Source organism: Eschrichtius robustus, chromosome 1 (genome assembly GCF_028021215.1).
Source record: "Eschrichtius robustus isolate mEscRob2 chromosome 1, mEscRob2.pri, whole genome shotgun sequence".
NCBI lineage: Eukaryota > Metazoa > Chordata > Mammalia > Artiodactyla > Eschrichtiidae > Eschrichtius > Eschrichtius robustus.
In genome coordinates this window covers 85,977,780-86,003,128 of record NC_090824.1, presented here as the reverse complement: position 1 = coordinate 86,003,128, position 25,349 = coordinate 85,977,780, and the positions used below count along the sequence as shown (strand labels likewise).

Below are 25,349 nucleotides of genomic sequence, written 5' to 3'. Positions count from 1 at the left end.
TTATAGTCACAGAACACATGAATCCTATAGACTAATTTGCCCAAGAGCCTTTTCATAGCACATCAATATCAAAGGCCCATTTCTGTACACCCTAAAGAAACTCTTGCACAAGAATAGCTGAGGGGCAAGAAAGTTTGTACTAGCAGTATGCCTAATAACAAAAACATGGAAACAACTAAAATATCTACTGGCAGAAGAAAAAGAAGTAGTAGAATTACCAAGAAAAGCATAAGAATGCTAATAAGCAAACACAGTCCAAGGTAAAGGTCACCTCTAGGATGAAGGCAAGGGAACAGGATTGGGGGTGCTCTTTTTTAAAAGTTTTTTGGTTTCTCAGGTATTCATTACATGTATTATTTTCTATGTATTAAATACATCATAAACCTTTGATCGTAAGACCATAATACACGTGGTCTTATTCATCTGCAGTGAAATGACCTCCAGGAACTTGAAAGTAAGCGAAATTGAGTAAAAGGACTATAATGGCCTCCAGGCCTATTAGATTTAACTAAAACCTGACTGAGAGCACTAGCAGTTTGAAAGAATGTACCTAATCCATCAAAAGGATTTAAGTAGTCCATGTAAGCATAGAAAATGAGCCAAGGACAAACACTGACAATACCTGTTTAAGCACTGCTAGAGGGAAAAACCTAAACTAGTGTTAGGTGACAATTCTCCATGGGTCTCACTTCTGCAGACCCAGTGTGTAGAGGTACTATCTGCCTTTGCTTCAGACTATCTTTTCAAAGATGTGTGAATAGGGAAACCCTTGAAAGATATAGTATCTCTCCTTTGAAGTTAGGTTTGTTTAGTTAACGAGTATAACAAAGACACTGTGTCCCTCCCTGGCAAAAGTCAGGCAGGATTATCGCCCACTATAAAAGACTGGGGTTCCCCAAAACTCAGGGTTCCAATATTGGGATGCAAACCCACTGAGTGTGCAATATTCACCTGAGCAGCTTAGCACCACCCCCATGGGACTTGGGAAGCAAGGGGAACCGACACAAACATGAAGCTCATGCTACTTTATCGTGCTGTGAGTAACAGTCCTTTGTCTCTGACCTAGCAGTCTTATGTCTTCTGGCAGTATTCATACAACTTGCTAGCTAGGGTAAAATCTAACACTCTTCATATTTCTTGACAGCAAGGAAGTAGTCTAGTCCTTTTGGCAAGGCTATTCCTTTGATGTAGGATGCTTCCAAGGTGATGCTGTTAGCATTTATTCATCTATTCTTTCATTCAACAAATATTTACTGGGTGCTTACTCTATCTTAGGAACTTCTAGATTCCTGAACGTATCACTGAACAAACAAAAAAAGTACAAATAGGAGACAAATTATAATCAGGAAATAAGTGTTATTAAGAAAAATAAAATAGCATAAGGATACAGTGATGGAAGGGTTGGTATTTCACTTAGAGTGCTCAGGGAAGACTTCATAGAAGAGGTGACCTGAAGTAAGGAGCAAGCTCTGGGAACATCTGGAGGAAGAGTGTTCCAGATAAAAGGAAGAGCAGATGCAAAGCCCTTGAGGCATAGATATTCTTAATATATTTAAAACATAGGAGGTCGAGGTATTAAGGAGCTTGTGAGTGAGAAAGAATAGAAAATAAATCTGGAGAAGCCACGAACAAAATCATGCACAGCTCTGTAAAACCTCTGTATGTTGTTCTAAATAGGATGTTAGACTTTTATAAAGTTTTGAACACATTTGATTTGTATCTTTTTAAAGGATCACTTTGGTTACTGTGTGAACAGATTATTGGAGCGGGTGGGAAGGATAAGTGTGGAAGTAGGGAAATTAGAAGACTATAGCAGTAAGAAATGATGACGGTCTGAGAAATATACTTTGAATGTAGTGTTTACAGGATTGCTGATTGACTGCTGATATCTACAGTATGAGATTGAGAGAGGAATGAGTCAGGACGGCTTCAAGTTTCTGCCCTGAGGAAATGTATAAGTGATATACCATTAACTTATATGGGAAACACTGGCATTAGACTTAGAGTGGAGGAAGGGGGATAATCCTAACTGAAGTTCCAATTTTGGGAGGACCAGAGAGGTTGTATGAATACATGCTATTAGCCTGGTACTTGCCCAGGTCATTACGATAAGTCCCCACCAACTTACATAGCCTGAGAATATATGTTTCTTGTGACCTTAAGTAACCTAATTAATCAGATCTATTAGCAGGGAACCTTTCACAATCTGTGTCTAACTTGAATATTTCAAACTATATTTATTTGCTGTGGTATGGCTGTATTGGGACTTGCTGGAAGAAAAATTCCCAGATGATCCAGAAGGTTTTTTATTTTCTCTTTACCCCCGGCCCCCATATTCAAGTTTTTAAGATAAAAATAACAATTAAATTTTAGGTTTATCCAAGAATGTGAGGGCACACACTGCTGAATTGATCAAGTCTGAATTTCATTAACCTTCTACCTCCTTTTTAATAAATCTGTAGTTCTACCTAAACTTCTCTTCAGTCTAGAAAAATGAAGTAATTCCTCTTTCAGTGTAATTCCTGTGCCCTTGATAGTCTCCTTTGGGTCTTTATCAATTATTCTCTCTGTCCCAAATCTTTAACTTCTCACTTTCTTTATCCCTTCAAATTTTAAACATATTTATTTCCTCGGCCCTTCACCTTCTAGCTCCATCTGCTCTCCAAAGGAAGGCCTCTGTAGTCAAACTATTGAAAGGAGCTCAGGCAAAAAAAAAAAAAAAAAAGTTGTTTCTTCCCCTGTCATGAATGCCTCCTAATCCCACTGAAACTATGCTAGGGGTATCAATTACCTTTACAGAGATGAATCCAGGATTCATCCAGGTCCTTTATTGGACCATGTAATTGCAATACATTAATTAACTACTCTGTCACTTACCTTTTTAACTCTCCTTCTCAGGCTTCTGAGACATTATTGCCCTTTCCTAGTTCTCCTATCTGTGTGACTCTTCTTCTTCAACACCCTGTCTTTTAACATTTAGTGATCCTCAGTGTTCCAGCTTTGAATACTATTCTTCTCACAAAGTAATTCAAACTTCTCTCATAGTTTTAATTTCCATCGTTAGATAATGAGTCCCAACTTCAAGTTCAGTCCTTATCTCTCCCTGAGCCTCAGATTTAGAAACAATATTTGAAGAGACAATGGTGGAGAAATTTCTAAATCTGTTCAAAGATAACAGCCAGATTCAAAAAGCTCTATACACCCAATAAAAAAAACCTAGTACCTAGGCATAGCATAATAAAACAGCGAAAAGCCAAAGATAGACAGTATTTCTTAATAGCAATGATGGAAAAGTGTAGACAATGGTGTGACATCTTTTAAAGTGGTGAAAGAAAATAAATGATAACTTAGAATGTGACAGTCAGCAAAACATCCTTCAAATATGGAGGAAATAAAAGATGTTTCCAGAAAAACGACAACGAAGATTCACCAACAGCAATAAGCAGCCAATGATCCTACGTGGTAGTATGGTAATAAACAAGGGATTAAAGAACAGCCAAAAGCATAAGTAGACGGATAAACTGAAATCAATGTTGACTGTTTAAAATATTATTTTGGGAGGTTATACATACATACACACAGAATGAATTTCATGACAACAACAACACAAATGGTAAATGAAGAAGAGATAAATGGCATTAAGGTATTGCAGGATCCATGCATTTTCCAGAAGTGGTTTAAAAAAAGTCAATTTAGGGTACATTCTAAGGAGTTAACAATGCGTATTGTGATCTCTAGGATTACAATAAAAGCACTGAACTGTATTATTAATTATCTAATAAAGAAGAAAAATTAAGTAGTTAAATATACCTGAATAAGCCAAGTGGAGGAAATAATGAACAGAGAAAAATGGGGCAAACAGAAAACAAGTAAGATGGTAGATTTATACTATATCAATAATTGCAGTAAAAGTAAGTAGACAAAATACTCTAAAAGACAAAAACACCCTGAGAAAAAAACAAAACCCAACTGCATATGGTTTAAAAGAGACATCTTATATATGACACATAAATGTTGAAAGTACAAGGATGGGAAAACACACACTGTGGTAATGTTAGCCAAAAGAAAACTGATGTAACCATACTAATATCAGACATAGTAGACTTTTAGGCAAAAAGTATTACCAGAGATAAGGAAGGATATTTCATAACGACAAGAGAGTCAATTCAACATAAAGGTATGACAATTATAAAATTACAAGCAATATATAATAGCCTCAAAATATATAAAGTAAATAACTGATGGAATTAAAACAAGATGATTCTACAATCAAAGTTGGAGATTTTTAAACATACCTTGCTCAGTTACTGACAAGCAGATTTTTTTTTAAAGTTAATAAGGATAACAAACCTGACCTAATATATAGAAAGAACACTGCACACAACATCTAAGAATATGAAGTCTTTTCAAGTGCACATGGCACACGGATCTTATGTTGAGGCATTAAACAAGCCTCAACAAATGTTAATGAATGAAATCATTCAGAGTATATTCTTAGAATATCTGCAATAAAAAGAAAAGTAGAAAACCCCAAATGTTTAAAAATCAATCCATTTCTGAATAATAATGAAAATATGGCATATCATCATTTTGCCAATGACTAATGTCAGAAGCAGGGTAGTACACAGCAATTGACTGCACTATTCATTCAACTTCTACTATGTTTGAAATTTTCCATAAAAAAGGAATAAAAACCAAAATCCTGTAAAAAGCCTTTCTAAAAAGAATTAGAAAATCAGCATAGTCCTGTATCTGTTAAAGAAATCGATCTGTAGCTCAAAATCATCTGATAAAGAAAATTCTGGGCTCAGATGGCTTCACCAGGAAATTCTACCAAACATTTAAGAAAAACAACAAATTTTAAACTTTTCCACAAACTGCAAAAAAGAAACACTGCCCAATTTGTTTCATGGAGTCAGCATACCTTGATTACAACACCTGCCTGGGATTTTATGGGAAAAGAAAATTATATGCCAATCTCTTTCATGAACACAGACATAAGAATCCTAGATAAAATATTATTAAACCCAATTTTATGTGTGCATATGTTTATATGTGTATGTATAATGAGTATTATATGGCAACCAAGATGGGTTTATTCCAAGACTGCAAGGTTGCAAACCAATTATTTCAATTTACCAATCAACAAAATCAACAAGGAAAAAAATTAGAATCATCTCAATTACTGCAGAAGAAGCATGTCATAAAAAACAGTAATGTGGGAATAATAGATAGATACCTTAATCTGTTAAAAGGATCTATGAAAACATACAGCAAATATCATAGTTAATGATGAATGCAATGAATATACAAAGCTTTCCCCTGAGATAAGGAACAAAATAAGAAAGTCAATCCCCCCTGCACTAGAAAGTCCTAGCCAGTGTGACAAGAAACAGACATTTAAAAAATTTACAGATTTTAAGTACAGAGTTAATAAATTAATTTAACAATGTCTCTGGATATAAGATCAATTTACAAAATATACTTATAATAATTAAATACCTAAATAAACTTACAAAAATTAAATACCTAAGAATAAATCTAACAAAAGATAAATGAATGAATTCACCATTTCATGGATTAGAAGATTCAGTATTGTCAAGATGTTAACTTCCTCCAAATTAATTTATGAATGCAATACAATGTCAATCAAAATTCTAGGAGTTTTGTGGAAATTGATAAGCTGACTCTAAAATTTACATAGGTCAAGAACAAGATCTTAAAGGACAAAGCTGGGGGACATAACTCCCAGATCCCAGAAATATTATATAACTACTGTTATTTTAAAAGTATGGTACCAGTATAAAAATAGACAAATAGGCTAAGGGAACAGAACAGAGAATAGAAATAGATCCACACACATACAGTCACATGACAAAGCTGAAAATGCAATGCACCTGTTTCAGAAAGCATAGATTTTTTACTATATGGTGCTGGATCACTGGCCATCCAGATTTGGGGGTTGTGGTGCAGGGAGGGAACCCTTGACCTCCTAATCTTATACCACTTACAAAAATCAAACATGGAAGAAAAAATAATAAAGCTTCTGAAAGACAACATAAAATATCTTCATGGTTTGGTGAGGATACTCAAAGATTTCTTATACATGACACAAAAAGCACTAACCACAGAGGGAATGATCACTAAATCACTCTTCTATTAAAATTAAGAACTCTTATTCAGCAAAAGACATTATTAAGAGAGTGAAAAGACAGACCACCAGAGAGAAGATATCTGCAATATACATATCCAACAAAGGACTTATTTCCAAAATAAACAAAAAGAAAATGCCTATAAATCAATAAGAAAAAGACAACTCAATATTAGATGTGCAAAATACTTGAATAGGTACTTTACAAAACAGAATTTCTAAATGATCAATAAGCATATAAAAAAAGGTGCTCAACAGCAGTAGTAATCAGGAAAGTATAAACTAAAATCACAATAAAATACTACTTTACTTCCACTAAGTGACTAAATTGGAAAAAAAAAGGGGGCGGGGGGAAGGGTGGGCACAATACCAAGTATTCAGGAAAATTCCCATGACTAGTGGGAATGTAAACCTGGTACACCACTTTGGATTTTTTTGTTTTTAAGTAAAAGTGACACTCCATGAAAATGCACTGTGTTTAACCTGTGGTTTCTTGTGTCTTCTGGCACATGAATGTGTACCCAGGTTTGTGAAGCAACAAACAAGATTAAGTCCAAGGTGGTTTGCAGGACATAAAACCCCGACAGTCTGGCTCTTGCTCTCTTTGCCTCTCTTTTTCACCCTCCATGTTGTTTTCCCCCTAGATCATGCATACCTCTGCTCATACTGTTCCCTGCTATGGACTAAATGCTTGTGTCACCCCTGCCCCCCCCAAATTATATGAAACCCAAACCCCCAATGTGATGCTATTTGGAGATGGGGCCTTCAGGAGGTAATTAGGTCATGAAGGGTGTGGTCCTGGTATGACAGGATTAGTGCCCTTTATAAGAGATACCAGAGAGCTTGCTCACTTGGGCATTCTCTGGCACTGAGACAAAGCAGCTGTCTGTAATCCAAGAAGAGAGCCCTCACTAGGAATCAACCATGCTGGCACCCTAACCTTGGCACTTCCAAGCCTTCAGAACTGTGAGGAAAAAAAACTGTTATTTAATCCACCCAGTTTATGGTATTTTGTTATGGCAGACTATGCTGACTAAAATTCCCTCTGTTTAAAACATTCATCCCCTTGCTCCTCCTGTGTTTTCCCCCCAATTTTCATCACCAGCCCCACCCTCTTCAATTAGTTAACAATTTTTCTCATCCTTGAAAAGTTCAGGTGTATCTTAAGAAAAAACACAAACTCTCATCTTCCACAACGACTTCATTACCCCTATCCTGTGCTCCCATATCACCATGAGCACGTATCTATTACGCCATCATAAACTCTTTTATAACAGAAACTATGGTTTATTTCCTTTGTATCCCTCTACTGGATAATGAAAATGTAACTAACACCTTTTCCCCTTTATCATCAAAAAATTTAAAGTCAAATTTATGACTCAATTATTACACCTGTATAGGACATTATGACATATATGTATTGTCTCATTCTGGATTTGATTCATTGTAAGTCTTATTCTCCTGAGTTTCTGTTGTTCTTTGACTGGTAAAGGGCAGATGGTCCTAATGTTCTCGTCTAACACATCCGATTTCTATACATATGAATAATATATTGAAAAATATTTATTTTCTCACCTGATTGGCTTGGCTTTGCAGGTAGACTCTTCTGGCATTCAGATCTTCAAAAGGAGAAGGTCTTGAGCTTCTGTAAGGCTCACTGGTTATAACTGTCTCTTGCTGGAAAGGATGATCTTTCACTAGAGAACTGGAAGTATCCTCTTCAGCTGCCTAATGGGAACAATCCCCAACTCATTAGTTACCAGAACGTAAAAAACAACAACAAAGTAAGATACCTTCACTCTAACAAGAGTTTAGCAAATCAGTAAGTATGTACCACCACCATCAGTGTGTATGGCAATTCCCCAAACTCAAATATGCGTTAGGAAGCCATGTCAAAATAAAATAATATGAATAAAAAAAAAGAATCAACTTTATAAGCAAAATGGACTTTCTTAAAAAAAATAACATAGGAAGAATTAGAAGGCTATCCATGCCAAGTGAGAAAGATATCTAATTAAAATAAAGCTGTTAATTATAACTAAAAGTGATATATGTACACAGAAAGTGAAGAAATTATGAGGAAGAAAATACAAATCAATAAAATTGTTACTTTGCAAGTTTTTTTTAAAGAACTTTTTTCTTTTTACACAGTACCAAGGATTGTGCTGTGTGATACGAGGGATCAAAGAAGGAAGGCAGTAGTCCACGTAATTTTAAAAGTAATTGAATGAGTGAATGAATTAATTAGCCTGAATTTACTGATTATTTAGAAGGATTCAAATCATATACAAGACTCAGTGAAGGAGATATGTTCAATCAATGACAGTCACTAACAAAATGCTTTTGGAATTTCATAAACAATATTTCTGTGAAATAAATGTTGAATAAGTGAAACTTAGCACATTACAAAACAGAAAGTCCTGAAAAGGTTTTGTTTCTTTTTTTTTTTTTTAAGAAATGAGATAACTATTTGCTATTATTTTTCCCGTTAGTATATAATTATTTGGGAAGAAAAAGTGACAGCCAACTAAAATGACAGAAATACCTTTACTGGTTCATTCTAAAGTAATTTAGAGTAATCATTATAGGGCTAATAATTTTAAAAGTAGAAACCCTTACAAGCTTTTTTATAAAAATAAAAAACATTAAAATTTGATATTACTTCTAATATTAAGCAATAAAGTTCATAAAAGTTATTAAAATTTGGTATTCCTTCTAATATTAAGCAATAAAGTTCATAAAAGTTATGGCTAAGATATTATAAATTTATAAATGCATCTTCTGGTCCTTGCTCTGAAACAAAGAAGCTTTGTGACATTTAATTTTTCTGGAACTCAGTTTTTTCAATTAAATAATTATAATACCTATACTGTTTTATGACATGGATTGTCATAAGGATTTAGTGAGATGATAATATATGTGAAAATGCTCTGAAAACTAAAAGCCGTTATTTTATCAGGAAGCAATTACGCTTTAAAAAATGTATCTGAGAGTCTACTGTCACTTAAAACTACATATGTCAAACCCAGTTAATTGCTATTTTTAGCTAATTTTCCTAATAGTTGCATCAATGTGTTATGACAGTTAATGCTAAGTTATTGGAAAGGAGGTGGCTAAACAATGGTATTCAGCAAACATTCTTTCAAAATGCATGATCAAAATTGGGAAGAGTAAAAAGAATTCGGGAAACGTATTTATTTGTTCCAGAGAGTTTTCAAAATAAATGACCCAAGTAATTGTCAAAAATCATAAGCAAACTGAATAGAAGAAAACAACAATAACAACAAAAAGGTTTAGAGAAAGGGCCTAGGTTGGAACCTGTCTTATCCAACTTGGGTATGAAATTTAAGCAATTAACTTCTCTAAATCACAGCTCCTTTTTATTATAAACTGGGTATAGTATTTGTATTAAAAATCTCAGGGTTAGTTGAGATACTCAAGTGATTAAAAATTATAAACAAGCATAAACTGTATTAGTAGTGATCATAATAAAGTAATTATGCTTTTAATGGTGACAACTATTTTGATCAGGTTGTCTTTACTGTATTCTAATCTAACTGAGAAGTCATTTAAGAATTGTAAAATATAATAAAGCTTACTTAAACATCTGTATCTGAACAAATACAAAATGTTTACATGACCCAGTGTTTTACTGTACTGACTTAGGTTAATTCTACTTACATTAAACAGTAATAAATTTCATTTTGATTAAAAATAAATACATTATTTTTTAAAGGGAAATATCAAAAGTATTGTTTCATTATTAAACAAATAAAATGTGTATAGTATTTGGGTAATAAATGATTTAGTTCAACTTAAAAATGCTTACCAAAATACCTGGAATTAACCTATTAATTAGAAATACTGGGACTTCCCTGGTGGCGCAGTGGATAAGACTCTGCACTCCCAATGCAGAGGGCCTGGGTTCAATCTAGATCCTACATGCATGCTGCAACTAAGAGTTCCCATGCCACAACAAAGGAGCCCATGAGCTGCAACTAAGACCTGGTGCCACCAAATAAATAAATAAACAAATATTTTTTAAAAAAAGAAATATTTCATACTACACAGTGAATTTATAACTATACACCTAAATGTGTCTCAGCTAATAAAATAACTAAAACATCTTTCAGGTGTCTGATATGGTAAAAATAAACCAACTCTCACTGTTTGAAAATGTAGAGTCTACAATCTACAATAAGGGACATATTATCCATGAATTGTGAGAAACTAACATTTTTAGAGAATCCTCAACAGGAAAAGAACATTTTCCTACTACCTATGTCTCCTTCAGCAAGTTTAAATTTAGGTGTATATTAAGTTGACAGAGTATTAAAAAAAGTGGTGATAAGGAAAATGGTCATTCTCATTCACTGCTTATTCTATACACAGGAGTAAAATCTGGACCAACCATTTCTGAAAAGCAATTTTAGTAAAATGTATCAAAAGCTTTTAAAACATTCACACATTTTGACCACTTAATTCAATCTAGTAAAGAAAAAAATGTACTAAATGGAAAGAGCTTTAGGCACAAAATATTTTTCTCAGAATTTTTTTAATAGTAAAAATGAAGAAATAACCTTAATGTCCCAAATTAAGGGAATGGTTATGTAAATTATGGTATGCCCACTTAATGGAATGAGTGGTCATTTGAAATTAGGTTTATGAATAATACCTACTTTGTGGAGAATTGTTTAATGTTAAAAAATCAGTATATAAAATTTTATTTATAGTATTATAACCATAAAAAGATGAAAGGTTAAAAGGATATAAAATGAATGTTAATACTATTCCTTGATGGTATGATTATGAATGATTTTCCAATTTTTCTAGAGCTTATTTACTTTTATAAGGGCGATTTCTTTTAAAATCTAGGTATATACTTTCCCCCCTTCTTTTGATATAGAGTCATAATATTTAAAAATACAATACAATTATATTCTATCAAAATAGTCAAGTAATTCAACTGACTAATGAACCAGTCACTTGCTTTTTGGCATAAGTAGATTCCTCCCTCCACCCCCCCACCACTCTGTATCTGAGATAATAAACTGAGACATTGTTCAACCCTTGCCCTAAACCCTTCTGGATTCATGCAGAATATCTCTTTTGGTCAGTAAAATAAGATAATTTTCTAAACAAGCTAATCTTCTGAGTGTCTTTCAAATCCATTTTCTCTTCTCCATATCCACTTACCTACTCTCTTAATGCAAGCTCTCATTATCTTTTTTGCCTCTCTTATTTTAGTAGGTTTCTAAGCGATCTCCTTGTTTCCAGTCTTGTGAAAGGCTAGGCATGCAAATCTGTTGGTTTTTCTACTCAGAACCCTTCTAAAGTATCCAACTATCAAAGCTCTATTGGGGAACCCTGTACACACTGGAGAATAGAGGGCCGAGAATCATTATTGTCTGAGGAACGCTTTCAAGATACATAATTTACACAATCCATAGAAATGGGCTCTCTCACCCCAGAAGCACTGAGGTACAAGACAAAGTCCAATTTTATTTCACAGGAAAAAGAAATAGACAATAAATACATGAAAAGAAGACGCTGGACTTCAATTAAAGACTTAAAAATGTGATGCCAATTTTTTATACAGACTAGAAAAGATGGAAAATATATATAATAATACTCAATACTGGCAAGGGTATGGAGAAATAGGATATTTTGCACTGTTGGTGGGAGTACATTTCTTCTTTGAGAAAGTGATCGTATATACAGATACATACACACACAAATAATCATCGTAGCACTCTTTTTAACAAAAAAAGAAAAGGAGAAAACATCCTATGGCTGTATCAGCACAGGACTGGTTAAAAAATTATGGTATACATATATGATAGAATTCTAAAAGCCATTAAAAAGATCTGTATGCAGTACTCACAAGATATTGCTAAATGAAAAAAAGCTAGGGACAGAACTGTCAGTATGACATGATCCTATCTGTCAAATTGATACGATGGATGAATAGGTATTTTAAAATTTTATCAGTTTAAGTAAGGATATACACCAAACCACTGATATTTCCCTTAGGAAATATTTTATATAAAGGACTATAGACATAATAATATAAAGGTAATAAAGTGAATATGTGTATACTTATCACCCAACTTAAGAAAGAGAAATAACCAAGACAACAAATATAATATTATCAAGACAACAAATAATAGCACCCCCCACCTCTACCACTTGGATAGGTAAATATTATCCTGAAGTAGTTGTTTATTTTACAATTTCTTACTGTTCTTTACAGTTTTACCACATAAGTATTATTCCTAAACAATATTTAGTTCTAGATGCTTCTGAATTTTATTTGACTGATATCATGCTATTTGGGACATTTTGGAACTTGCTTTTTTTTGCTCATTTTTTTTCATGAAACTTATTCATGTTGACATATGTAGCAATAGCTCACTCATTTTCACTTCTTTGTAGTGATGATAGCTAACACCTATTAAGCATTTTCTATGTAGCAGACACTGTCTCAAGTACTTTACACGGGTTAACTCATTTAATCCTCACAACAACTCTTCGAGCTAGTTATTAGCATTATTATCTCTCTATTCCACAGGAAGAAATTAAAGCTCAAAGGCATTATGTAACTTGCCTAAGATAAAACACTTAATTTTTTGCTATTTCAAACAAGGGTGCTAAGAACAATCTTCTACAGGCCTCATGATACATATATACAAGAATTTTTCTGGTACATATCCAGGGGTGGAAATGCTAGATTATAAGATACACGTATGCTCTGATTTATAAAATAAAAATTATTTTCCAAGGTGGTTTTAACAATTCACGTATCCACAAGCAATGTTCTACATTCTCACTAAGACTAGGCATTATCACAACTTTCACTCTTATTTATGGATATGCTATTTAATTTCTATGATAATGGACTAGCCTTACTAAAAATTACATAGTATTTTCTTTTCATGAACAAGAAATTTTGAGAATGAACAAAAGAACTAACAAATGAATGCATAGGTTTGTTACTTTACCATGGCTCCTACTCTACTGTTTCATCATCTCCTTTTGCTTCAGATGTACTGTTTCTCTCCTGTCTAACATTTCACACTTCTGATTCTTTGTACATGTCATTTCCTCTGCCCACAAAGACTATCTTCAATTTTTCCACTAGAAAAACTCCTTTTTAGAGTTTGGGATTAACATATACACACTACTATATATAAAATAGATAATCAACAAGGACCTACTATATAGCACAGGGAACTCTACTCAATATTCTGTAATAACCTATATAGGAAAAGAATCTGAAAAAGAATGAATGTATGTATATGTATAACTGAATCACTTTGCTGTACACCTGAAACTAACACAACGTAAATCAACCATACTCCAATATAAAATAAAAATTAAAAAAAAGAACTCCTTAACATCGGCCATAAACTCCTCAAAAAGTCTGTTAATCCACTCCAAAGTTACTCCCTCCTCTGAACTTCCTCAAAAATACTTATATCTATCACCCTATATTCTAAGTGTTCTTTTATTTGTATTTCTCCCATGAGCCAGTAATGACAGACTTTCCCTCTTTTATTCCTAGAGCTTAGAACTATACCTGACACATAGTGAGTACCCTATAAATAATCAGTGATATGCAAATAACCACAAGTCAGATCACATTATATTAATATAGACCCTTGGGAGTAAATTTGGCAATAGAAAAAAATGTAGAAAAAGAACTCCTTAAACAACAATGAAAAGTCTTCACCCACAAAAGAAATAATTTTAATAACTGTTAAAAGTTCAAATTACACAAAAAATTCTTCACACCCCCCCTGCATGGAATAGCACCTATTATTATTTGACATATATCTTTCTAGACTTCTTAATACATATATATATATGTTTATAGTCTATGTATAGTTTGATTCCATTTATATATTTAGGTCTATCCATGTAGTGCTTTCTTTTACCACAAAACATACCATGAACCTCTCCCTGTGTCAATATATAAAGATGTACCCTGTGCTTTAAAATGGTTGCAAAGAAGTTCAATATTTGTATATGTTATATATTCTGTAGGCAAAACTCGAATTAGGGGCATTTAAATAGCTTCCAATTTTTTGGTCATATACATTGCAACACACCTCCTTATAAATACATCTTGGTGCACTGGTAATATTATTTCCTTAGGATTAATTCCCATTAATACTAGAGAGTATAAGCTACCCTCTAGCAAACTTATGTGCCCTTTGAAAACCTCTCAAGAAAGACTATTTCCTCACATCTCTACCCACACTGGGCCTTATTATTTAACTATCTCTGCCAAACTCATATAAGAAAAAAACTTTAATTGTTATTTTATAAAAAAGATTATTTGTACCATTTTCATTATTAAAATTAATAGTAGCCAAAACATTTTTTAAAACTTGGATCAGACGGAGTAAAAAGTATTCTGGCTTAGTCAAACCTGAATGTTTTTTACTGGATTACAACTCTTTAAAGGTAACAATTACTATGGGAAAACGGGCGTAATCTCAAGTTAGGTGGTGGAAAATGCCAAAAAATCTTCCACAAGAGCAGAAAATCTAATGTATGATACACACAAAGGATGTACATACATTTGCATGAGCTCCAGCTTTTAAAAAGTTGTCTATAGCAGTAATATACATCCACATTCAATGCTTTCAGTACTGTGCTGGCATTGGCTCATCTGTATTACCTAAAAAGTAAACCATGCCAATGTTTCACGTACAGTGGAAATCTGTTCCACTCTCAGAGGCTGGTATAATAATTATTCGTCCATGGTTGCTCAGAGATTGTTTAGCTTTTTATTTCTCCAAGATTATTACAGCAATTTTGTGTGTAGAGGCAAAAGGATGCAGTATAAAGTAATAAAATAATTCTAGCTGTAGTTCTCTTTCAGAACGTAAGTCTAGATGACAGCTGTAGAGAAAATAAATACAGATTTTGCTTTTCTCCTTCCTTTGTCCCTTCTCTCTATATTAATTCTGAGGCAGAGAAAACAGTATTGTTCTGTAAACTTTTTAAAATGTATGATTCCCAATAAACAATATAGTGTGAAAAAAAGTGATATCACAGTCTATCAGTTGCCCCAAACTTTCATTCTTGTAGTTGTATATCACGAATCACAGGTTTGAACGTGTGACTGGGTCATATTCAACAAGAGAAGTTTTAAATAATTATATTATTAGTTTACTTTAGCATGATGAAAAAATTTTAGATGTTCTTTGATAAAGAAATCTTATATTTTAGCATTGCATATGTTAAAAATGCTATCAAAGCTATTCTTTTGGTATTTAAAACTATACAGTCAAATTATGCAAACTTAGAAAGCACAGAAAAGGAAAAAAATTACTAACAATTCTACAAGCCCAACAAAATCACTATTTACACTTTGATGTAGCACCCAGTAGCAATGCATTTTATATTTGACCACCAATGTCTCCTATTCTGTTTGCTAGATTTCTTTAGTTACTTTTTATTAGTTTAAGAATAAACTAAACTTTGAATTTTCAATTTTGCATGTCTATGAGCTTTGTCTAAAAATACTAATAGCATATATAGTATTTTGTTTAGGCAACCTGAACACAGTAATCAGTGATGAAATAATATGGAAGGCATGTGAGAAAAGTACCAACATATAATGTCCAGCAAAAACAAAAAAGGAAAACAAGTCCTCCACCTTATTAATCAACAGAAAGTACCCTTTAAATGAAAAGTTAGTTTGGCTTAAATGTGGTATTAGGTTTTCTGGGATTGTTTATTGTCTGTAAATCTGTTTTTTAGTTAATAGGCAGGCAATAGTTGCATAGTTCCTGCTAACTATATAAACCTTTAGACAATCCTTTAATTGGTAAATCTATTTCTAGGATTTTATCCTAAGGTCACATTCAGAAGTACCAACAAAAATTAATGTATAAGACTGTGGAAAATAAAGTAAATGTTCAATGAAACATGAATGGTTAAATAAACTGTAGTACAGTTACATAATATAATGGCAAAATTCAAAGACTCTGAAATCAGACTGTGTGGGTTCAAATTTTATGATTTGTACTACTTAAATTCCAACCACCACTATCACTACCATTACCAATACAAACAAAAATCCTATCAAAAACACAATCAAAATGGAGAAGAGACTGATTCTGATGGTACTTTTAAAAAGAAGTATGTATTTGAATATAACATGCAAGAACGAAGGAAAACTTAAGAAGAAGAACCCAAAATCTTAATAACAATTACCACTAGGTAGGGATAAATGATTCCTGATTTCTTCTTTATAATTTTCTAACTATCCAAATATTCTACATGAAGATTAGTTTAAGAGTCAAGGAAAAATTAAATAGTGACAAAATATTGTGCAAAAAGATTCTATAGAGTTTTTTTACTCCCTTATTAGATAATTAAACTCAATCTAAAATATATAAAGGTTACAGGAACTTAACTATAAGGTGGGATGGTGAGAGATCACGGTAATATAAAATCCATTTTGCTAGCTAAATAAAGTTCTATCCATTAACTTAGTTTTCAGATATAGAGCCTTATTAAAATGTTACCACCTCTGAAAATGAGTACATGAACAATTCATATCCCCTTTGACTAAAGCAAATGACTTTGAACAATAAATGTAAATCACAATCCTTTTAATCATTTGGCTCAAAAATGACCTTACTTAATTCTAAAAAAGAGTAAGTTAGTCAAGTATTTCTCAGTGGCGAAGAGAAAATATGATACCCTTTCACTTCAGATCAGTTAGGTGTCACCTTTCTTCTGCCCCAAAGCATGGAATCTGAGATCTTCTCCTCTTATAATCACAAACCAATCGTGAGGTGAGTTTTATGGGTTTTGTTAGCAATCTAGCCTATCTGAACAATAAGAACTGTTATGACTAACAACTCTGGTTGGAAAAACACTGTAAAAATAATCTTAATTAAATGTAAGCTAACATTAAAACAAAACAAAAAACCCCACCTAACCGGCTCATTAAAATAGTTAAATAAAGAAACCAAATGAAAAGAACATTCATACCTTACTGCTGCTTGGGTTTTTTTTTTTTTAAACTCCTTAATTTTGAAGATTTTTCTTCAAAAAACCTTTCCTACCAACTATGTATATGGTCAAAACTGTACTAAACATCAGGGATAAAAGATGAGCAAGATATGATTTTAAATCCAAATAATGATGTTATGAAACCTTTCAAAGACAGGTATGAAATAGAAAGGTAAATACCTTTCTGATGATTTATGATACCGATAAAGATACTGAATTGCTGAAAGCTCAAAGTTGTCTACCAGCAAATAATCAAATGTTCAGCATAGTTATTGGAACAGAACAGGTGCTCAAATATTTACTGAATGAATTAATAAGTACTCAAAATGGAGAGGATTTCCACTCTGATACTTAAAGTCTTAAAGACATTTATGATCTAACTAACAGTCATTACTTCCTTGGGGTTAAAATAATTAGAGAATGGGTTATTCTTTTAAAGTCATTTTAGTTGTCTTTGCAAATAATCACTAATAAAGTAAACCTGACATAACCACTATCATAAACTACAGTCAACTTGCACTCAAAATAATTTCAAAATGTTTATGTATGTCAAGCCCATAGGTGGATTACAAAACAATAATGTACTTTGTTCCTAATAAAGTGGTTAACTGAATTAGAATACTTTATAACCTCCAATACATTCCAAAATAAGAATGATGTATGTGAAAACTTTAGCATATCATGAAATAAATGGTACTAAAGTAAACTTAAGAGTTTTCTTTGGCAGTTTAATTCTGTAAGTTGATTCTTTTTTTAAACATTTCACATTTTGCTAGCATCTCAGTATCCCCCAGCCCCTTTTGGTGTAATTAAGGTTAATATATTATACATACATAATCGGGCTCAGAATTTTTTAAACTAATAAGAACTGTGTTTTTTTCTACCTGAACATACTTTTAGTTGTAAAGGGGCTATAAAACCAAGATATAATACAATCTTCTATTGAAAAATGGAATTTAACCTAAGCTAGATGTATCATCTAAAAAAGTTGAGAATGGGGGCAAGATGAAATGAACATGACTATAAATGTTAGCTTTCATTCTACTCATCTTCCCTTTCTGCTTATGTATTGGTTAGCTGTTGGTGCATAACAAATTACCACAAAACTGCAGCTTCTAAGAACATTTACTATCTCATAGTTTCTTTGAGTAAGAAATTTGGGAGCAACTTAGCTGAATGGTGTTCCTTAAGTACAGTTCCTCTCATTGTGAGGACCCATGAACTAAACAGACAAATTATCTGCCCCACACACAACCAAAATACAATGGTAGGACAGGCAGAGGATAACAGTTATAAAACTTCTGGTTCAGAATAAGAGAAAATGGAGTCACTGATCCAAAGTAATTCTGTAATCAAGGTGGGAACATGTTAGAAGTTCCTTGAATATGGGAATAATTCTCCATAGCTCTTGGCTCTGTCCTTTGAGATTTTGGTTCTATTTCTGAGTTATCTTTCCGTTTTATGAAAGGAAGTCCATGTTTACATGTAAAATGTTTTTCAACCTGCTTCCTGCCAGTAAAATTTTGGGGATCCAAGGGGCCGCTCCTCAGACTGGTAATATTTCTGCCAATTAACTCTTTTGAAAACTTTGTGGGTCTCTTGGGAATCTTACTGGGATTCACTCTGTTAGACAAAAAGCACAGTCACAATTCTGAGACAAACTCTTCTCTACTTTAAATTTCTGCTGAGGACACCCTTAATCTGCTTTAAGCCCTCTTACTTTGATTGAAAGGTTCTCTGAGGCTCACATTACATCTTTCTGAGGTTTTAACAAAGGATTTTATAGTCACACCACTGGCTTCATCTTTAGACAAACCTATTCTGAGAGTGCCCTGGATATGATCTTTGCCTGGAAGCCATTTCCTAATTTTAGCGTAGTGTGACATATTGAGAGGATGAGAATTTTCAAAACCAGCAAGTCCTGGTTCTTTTTGTTTGTTTAGGAGCCCTTCCTGAGCCTATTTCTCCCATCCACTGCTTTACCATAACCAGAAGTAGTACATTTTCTACTTCACTTATTACTACAGGTGACAGTGTTGCTAAACTTTCTGCTACTATATAACAGTGATTTCCTTTCTTTCAGTTTCCAATATGGTGCTCTTCATTTTCATTTAAGACCTCATCAGCAGTCTCCTCCAAAGGCTTAACTTTAAGCTTCCACTTAACAAGGTGGTTCCGGCTCACAGTCCCTAGGGAAGTTACAGTTAAGACATCAACCATGACTGCAGTCATCTGATGGCTCATTTGGGGGTGAATGACCTGCATCCAAGATGGCTCATTAACATGTTTATTGTCACAAAACTTCAGTTCCTCACCACAAGGACATCTCCATAGAGTTGCTTGAGTGTCCCCGTGACATGGCAGTTGGCATCCTCCAGTACAGGGGATCTAAGAGAGCCAGAAAGAAGCTGCAATATCTTTTATGGCCTACCTTTGGAAGCCATACTCTTGTTATTTCTACCATATGCTCCTTATTAAGAAACAACCCAGTAAGTATAGCGCCCACTCAAGGGGAGGAGAATAAGATTCCATCAAAAGGAATATAATTTAAGAATCTATTTTAAAAACACCACAGTAAGCAAAAACCAAGAACTAAAACTTGATATAAAAATTGCTCTTAGTGAAATTACATTTACATGGAAGCCTATTTTAGAGTCTCTAGTGACAATGCACATTTTCTATTTTATTATGAAAATAAAAACCCAGCAAGTGCTTTAGTATATAATGAAGCTAAAATATAAATAACTCTTTTAGGTGTGTGTGTGTGTACGTGTGGGGGAGAGAGAGAGAGAGAGAGAGAGAGAGAGAGTGTGTGTGTGTGTGTGTGTGTGTGTGTGTGTGTATAACCTGTTGGACTGGAGGCAGTGGAGAGAACTTACTATGAAGCAGAGATCCCAAGGAGCTAACAACAGATTAACTACTCTTGTTGCTTTGGTTGTACAGTAATTCTCTTTACTAGCCATTGATGGCAATATGCACAAAGTCTTGCAAACAATTAAGTCCTGTAAAAGTTTTTCCTCTATACAGTGCTATATATAGAAATGAAGTAAAACCAAAGCAGAATGTTAAAAAACTCTTTTTAAAGTTGAATTTTAACCAAATTTACTCTCGTCACAGGGAGCAATTCAGAAAATGTTTTCCCATTTCCAGCTCCATATTCTCATTGATACCAGAACAGAACTTTAGGAAACACTTAACTATAAAAAGTATACTTATTTTGCATTTTATTACTTATTTCTTATACCTAATTAACTGAAACTCAGTTTTTAAAATAATAATTAACCATCAATAAACAGATTCATATATTAAAACACAAATAAGAACCCTTAAATGTATAATAAGGATAATGGGTTAGGATACATCTATTGAAAACAAATTAGATAGACACAAAAAAGATTAAAAATTGTAAACTTGAAAAAATATTTAAGGTCACAAAATATCATTATGTATTTAAGTGAAAAAAAAAAGCTACAGAATAATGATATCATAATAACACATGTGTACCCATTTATTTTTCCAGAAAAAAACTCAGAGGCCATATTTAAAAATACGTATGGGACTTCCCCGGTGGTCCAGTGGCTAAGACTCTGTGTTCCCAATGCAGGGGGCCCGGGTTCAATCCCTGTTCGGGGAACTAGATCCCACATGCTACAACTAAGAGTTTGCATGCCGCAACTAAAGATCCCATGTGCCGCAACTAAAGATCCTGCATGCAGCAACAAAGATCCTACACGCGGCAACAAAGATCTTGCGTGACGCAGCTAAGACCTGGAGCAGCCAAATAAATAAATAAATATTTTAAAAAATATGTATGATGGTTATCATGGATGGTAGCATATCTATGTTTTATTTTTTGAACTTTGCTATATTTCTCAAATTTTCAGAAATAAAAGCCATTTTTATTTTCTGATTATAAATGTACATAAAACATTTTGCCATGTCCTTTAGGTGATGACTATTTTTACAATAATATGAATAACTGATTATTAATACAAGGTATACATATAAATTTGGGTTCTTTCACTATTATCCTAAAAGTATTAATACTTTAGGAAATTAAAAGTACTAAAAAGAAAGCCATATATCTCAGAATCCCACAATCCAAGAGTAACAAAATTATTTAACATTTTAGCTGAGTAACAATGGATGACAACACCATATAATTATCTGTTTTTACTACTCAATACACTGCAAGTAAATTAATAATAAAATTTTTAGTGGTCGCATGACAAAGATACCTTAATTCAACCATTTCCATTCCATTTAGATAGCTTATTTTTTAATTATCAATATTTCATACACATACACACCCAAAAATCTGTGTACACAAATTTTTTGTGTATCTCTATTTCCTTAAATTGATTCACTGGATCAACAGGTATGAATATTTCTTTTTTTTTTTTAAAGATTTTTTTTTAAATGTGGACCAATTTTAAAGCCTTTATTGAATTTGTTACAATACTGCTTCTGCTTTATGTTTTGGCTTTTTGGCCACAAGGTATGTGGGATCTTAGCTCCCTGACCAGGGATCGAACCTGAAACACTGGAAGGGGAAGTCTTAACCATTGGACCACCAGGGAAGTCCTGTTTCTATTTTTAAAACTTTTAAATGCATTATTACCAAACTGCTTTCTACAAAGAATCTACCAATTTATATTTTCTCTAGCAGAGCCTCAATCTGTCAACCTCATGAAAAGACACAGTCTGGGGTAATATTAATTTTTAAATCTTGATAATTTCATAACTAATAAATGTTAATTTATACTACCTGCTGATTACTAGTGATATAAAACAGAAGGGTGTCCATATGCTTATTAATAATTTGAAATTACTTTTCTACGAATTTTTAATACAAGTACCTTGCCTATGCGGTGGGGTATCTGTGATGGTTAATTTTATCTGTCAACTTGGCTAGGCGATGGTGGTTTGGTCAAACACCAGTCTAACTACTGTGAAGGTAATTTTCATATGTGACTAACATCTAAATCAGTAGACTCAGAGTAAAGGAGATTATCCTCCATAAAGTGGGTGGACTCATTCTGGAACGACTTAAAGAAAAGACTGAGGTCCCCCAAGGAGGAAGGAAGTCTGCCTTGAGACTGCCTTCTGACTCAAGAGCAAAACATCAACTCTTGCCAGAACTTCTGGGATGCCTGCCTACCTGCCTACCCTGTGAATTTCGGACTGGCCAGTTCCCACAGTCACATGAGCCAATTCCTTAAACAAACAAACCGAACAAAACCAAGTCCTCTTTACACATATTAATAAATACATACATATATATGTATATATATATATATATATATATACACACATACACACGTTCTATTGGTTTTGTTTCCCTGTATTTCCTGACAAATACAGTGTCCAGAAATTTCTTAAGAATTTATATGAATTGTTTATTTATTAAGGCTAGTGATTTCCTCTACATCCTTTATGTCTAGAAATTCCTTTTAATCCAAACTACTTACTTGTAAGTTGTCTTCTGCTCCTTCAGTTTCATTTTTAAATGCTGGGCATCCTAAGAAAATGGGTAAAAGTTAATTAAGCATAGAATTTTTGTTTTAGATTTTAGTATTGCTGACTCATTGATAATATCACTATGATACTGTAGAAGACTAATCAGAGATCATTCTGGACTGCCTGGCAACCAGTCAGATGTTGGTCACTCATACTTGCCCCTCTGTTAGATAAAGAGAGAATAAAGTGATTGCTTTCCTCTTCTACAGGTAAATTTCCAGTTACTTACTTAAAGAGGTGTCTTCTGTGAAAGTACGCTATCTCTGGCAAGCCCTGCCTCTGATTTCTCTGAAATACTGAAACTGCCAGGAAGAGTATATGCACCACACTCTTCTGGTGTTTAGGTGATGCCCACATGATTTATTCAATTTTTCTAAGTACTCTGACCCAGGAAACAGTATTTAGTACCCCCAACTAGGATTTTAGTAGCTTTAGTAAGGAAAAAAAATGAGCCTTAATCCACTGTTGATAGTCAATAGCCAACTGTTGCTATTGACGTTTGTGCACCAATGCCTCTATATAAGTTTTCATGGCGTTCAAGAGTGCCTTTAGTTCCAATAAATTAATAAGGAAGGATTTACCTTAGCAAAGTATTCTGAGTTTATGCTACCCTTGAGACATAGCTAGCATGGAGATGAAGAGAAAGCTGCCCTATGGAAAAGGTGCATAGTTTATTCTTACTGTCATGGGAGGCTAAGTAAGAAAAATTTAATGGGATTGTTGAAAACCTATACAGTGGCTGATAATAATGCTAACCAGTATGTTTACAAAAATGTTCAAAAACAATGAGACAGGCTGAGTACTGTAGTCTATTCTACCTGGCTAGGTGTTTGTAAGCGTCTCCTTATTAATTTTCTTTTAAAAGGTTAAACCCAATCTATCTGATCCTAGTGAAAGAAGTATGTTCCTATGGGGGTATGAATGTGGGCATAAAAGTATTCAAAACTAAATATTCCAGCAACCATGGATAACGATTTTCTTTTTAAAGCACTGGTTCTTCAACACTAACAAAATATCAGAATTAACTGGGAAACTTTAAAAAAATTATAATGATGCCAGGATACAGTCTCAAACCAATAATGTCAGAATCTCTGAGGGGTGAGGCATTGGGCATCATAAATTTTTTTATTTTTAAGTTTCTTGCAGTGGTTTGAGAACCACAACTACTACTGGAGAATCTGAAGATCCATATTCATCTTGCCCCTCCCTAAATTCATGATATATAATCATTTGACAATTCCTCACCACATTTGAAATGCACAGAACTTAAAAAAAAAGGAATGCCTCAGCACCACTCCCCAGGCAGTCTGATTCAAATGGGCTGGAGTGGGGACCAATTATGCTATTTTTCAAAAGGCTCCCAGGTGATTCAAATGTGCAGCGAACAATGAGAACCCTGATATAGGAAGAAGTTATGGGTTCTTGTATTAAAAATGAGTGCTACCATTTCATGGAATTTTTTTCTGAATCAGAAATCAAAGATAGTTTGTTTACCAAATTCTAGTCTTTCAAAGTAGCTAAATACATTATTTAACTTCAGTTTCACACAGTTAGCAATACATATTTGTACTAAGCATTTCCATGTTCTTGCCTATGGTTTGTCTCATAATTAGTTTATTTCTTCTGATTTTCCTACTAAAATGCCATCTTCAAACTATATGAGCCACAATGTTGTCAACACATTTTCATTCAGTTATGTTGTATAAGAAGGTTATTTCTAATAGAGATAATGTTTCTTCTCAATAAGAAAAACAAATCAAATCTTAGTTATGACTTCTTTGGGGGAAAGAAATGGGTTTTAACGTGATTTCTTTTTGTTTAATTAAGCAGAGGCCAGTCTTACGTGTAAATATTCTTCCTCCCTTTAAAACCTGCAAGCTTTAGAGTTAATGATCTTAACAGATTGGTTAAGATATACAAAGGGATAGATTGGGTTGAGGTCTCTGCCAATCCTTATTAACGAAATCAGATAAAGCAGTAAGGAAGGTTTTGCCATAGAATAACTGGAGTTGACATATATTTGATTATTACAAATTTTCTCTTTATAATTACCAAAACAAGGATATGAGTAACATACTCACGGAGGATTTTCAAAGTTCTACCTGACTGCTGCCCTCTTCTTTGAGCTTTTATTTTAAAACTTTCAAATTATCTGAAGTGTGCTGTTGATGGGCTCTTCAAGATAATACATGTAATTGGTATATACTGTGATGTGACAAACATAAAACAGATTAAGGAGCCCATTATTTTACCTTCACCTACAGTCATCTTTCAAAGCCTCATCTCATATCACAAAAGCTGACTTGCTTGAAGTCACTTCTATTATATATAACTGATAAACAAATTAAGAAAACAGTCAAAATAACCTACCTTGAGAAATATCCTCTATAGCTCTTCGAATGCCTCTATCAAAAGCCCTAGCATCAGCAGGACTTTGAAAGGTAAGGCCAAATTTCTTGTCATCAATCTTCCAGTGGTGAAATGTTGGAGTGACCTTATTGTAAATGAGGTCTTTTTTAAGCATACATTCCAAAACCACCTGCCAAAAGTTAAATGCCAAAATTACTATACATATATCAAATGCATCTAATGTAGCTCTTAAATACAAAGGTAGGTGAGAAAAGAGCTGTTATATTTTAAT

General features: G+C 33.4%; 1 protein-coding gene across 1 annotated transcript in view; it reads right to left on the bottom strand.

Annotated features, from left to right (window-relative positions):
- The window catches only part of SPRED1 (sprouty related EVH1 domain containing 1), a 116,918-nt gene that overhangs the window by 22,104 nt on the left and 69,465 nt on the right, over positions 1 to 25,349 (bottom strand). The window contains exons 3-5 of the mRNA XM_068548996.1: positions 25,079 to 25,247; positions 22,660 to 22,709; positions 7,727 to 7,879 (exon numbers count right to left, since the gene is read on the bottom strand). Coding sequence (XP_068405097.1) covers positions 7,727 to 7,879; positions 22,660 to 22,709; positions 25,079 to 25,247 — 372 coding nt within the window. The remainder of the gene's footprint in view (positions 1 to 7,726; positions 7,880 to 22,659; positions 22,710 to 25,078; positions 25,248 to 25,349) is intronic.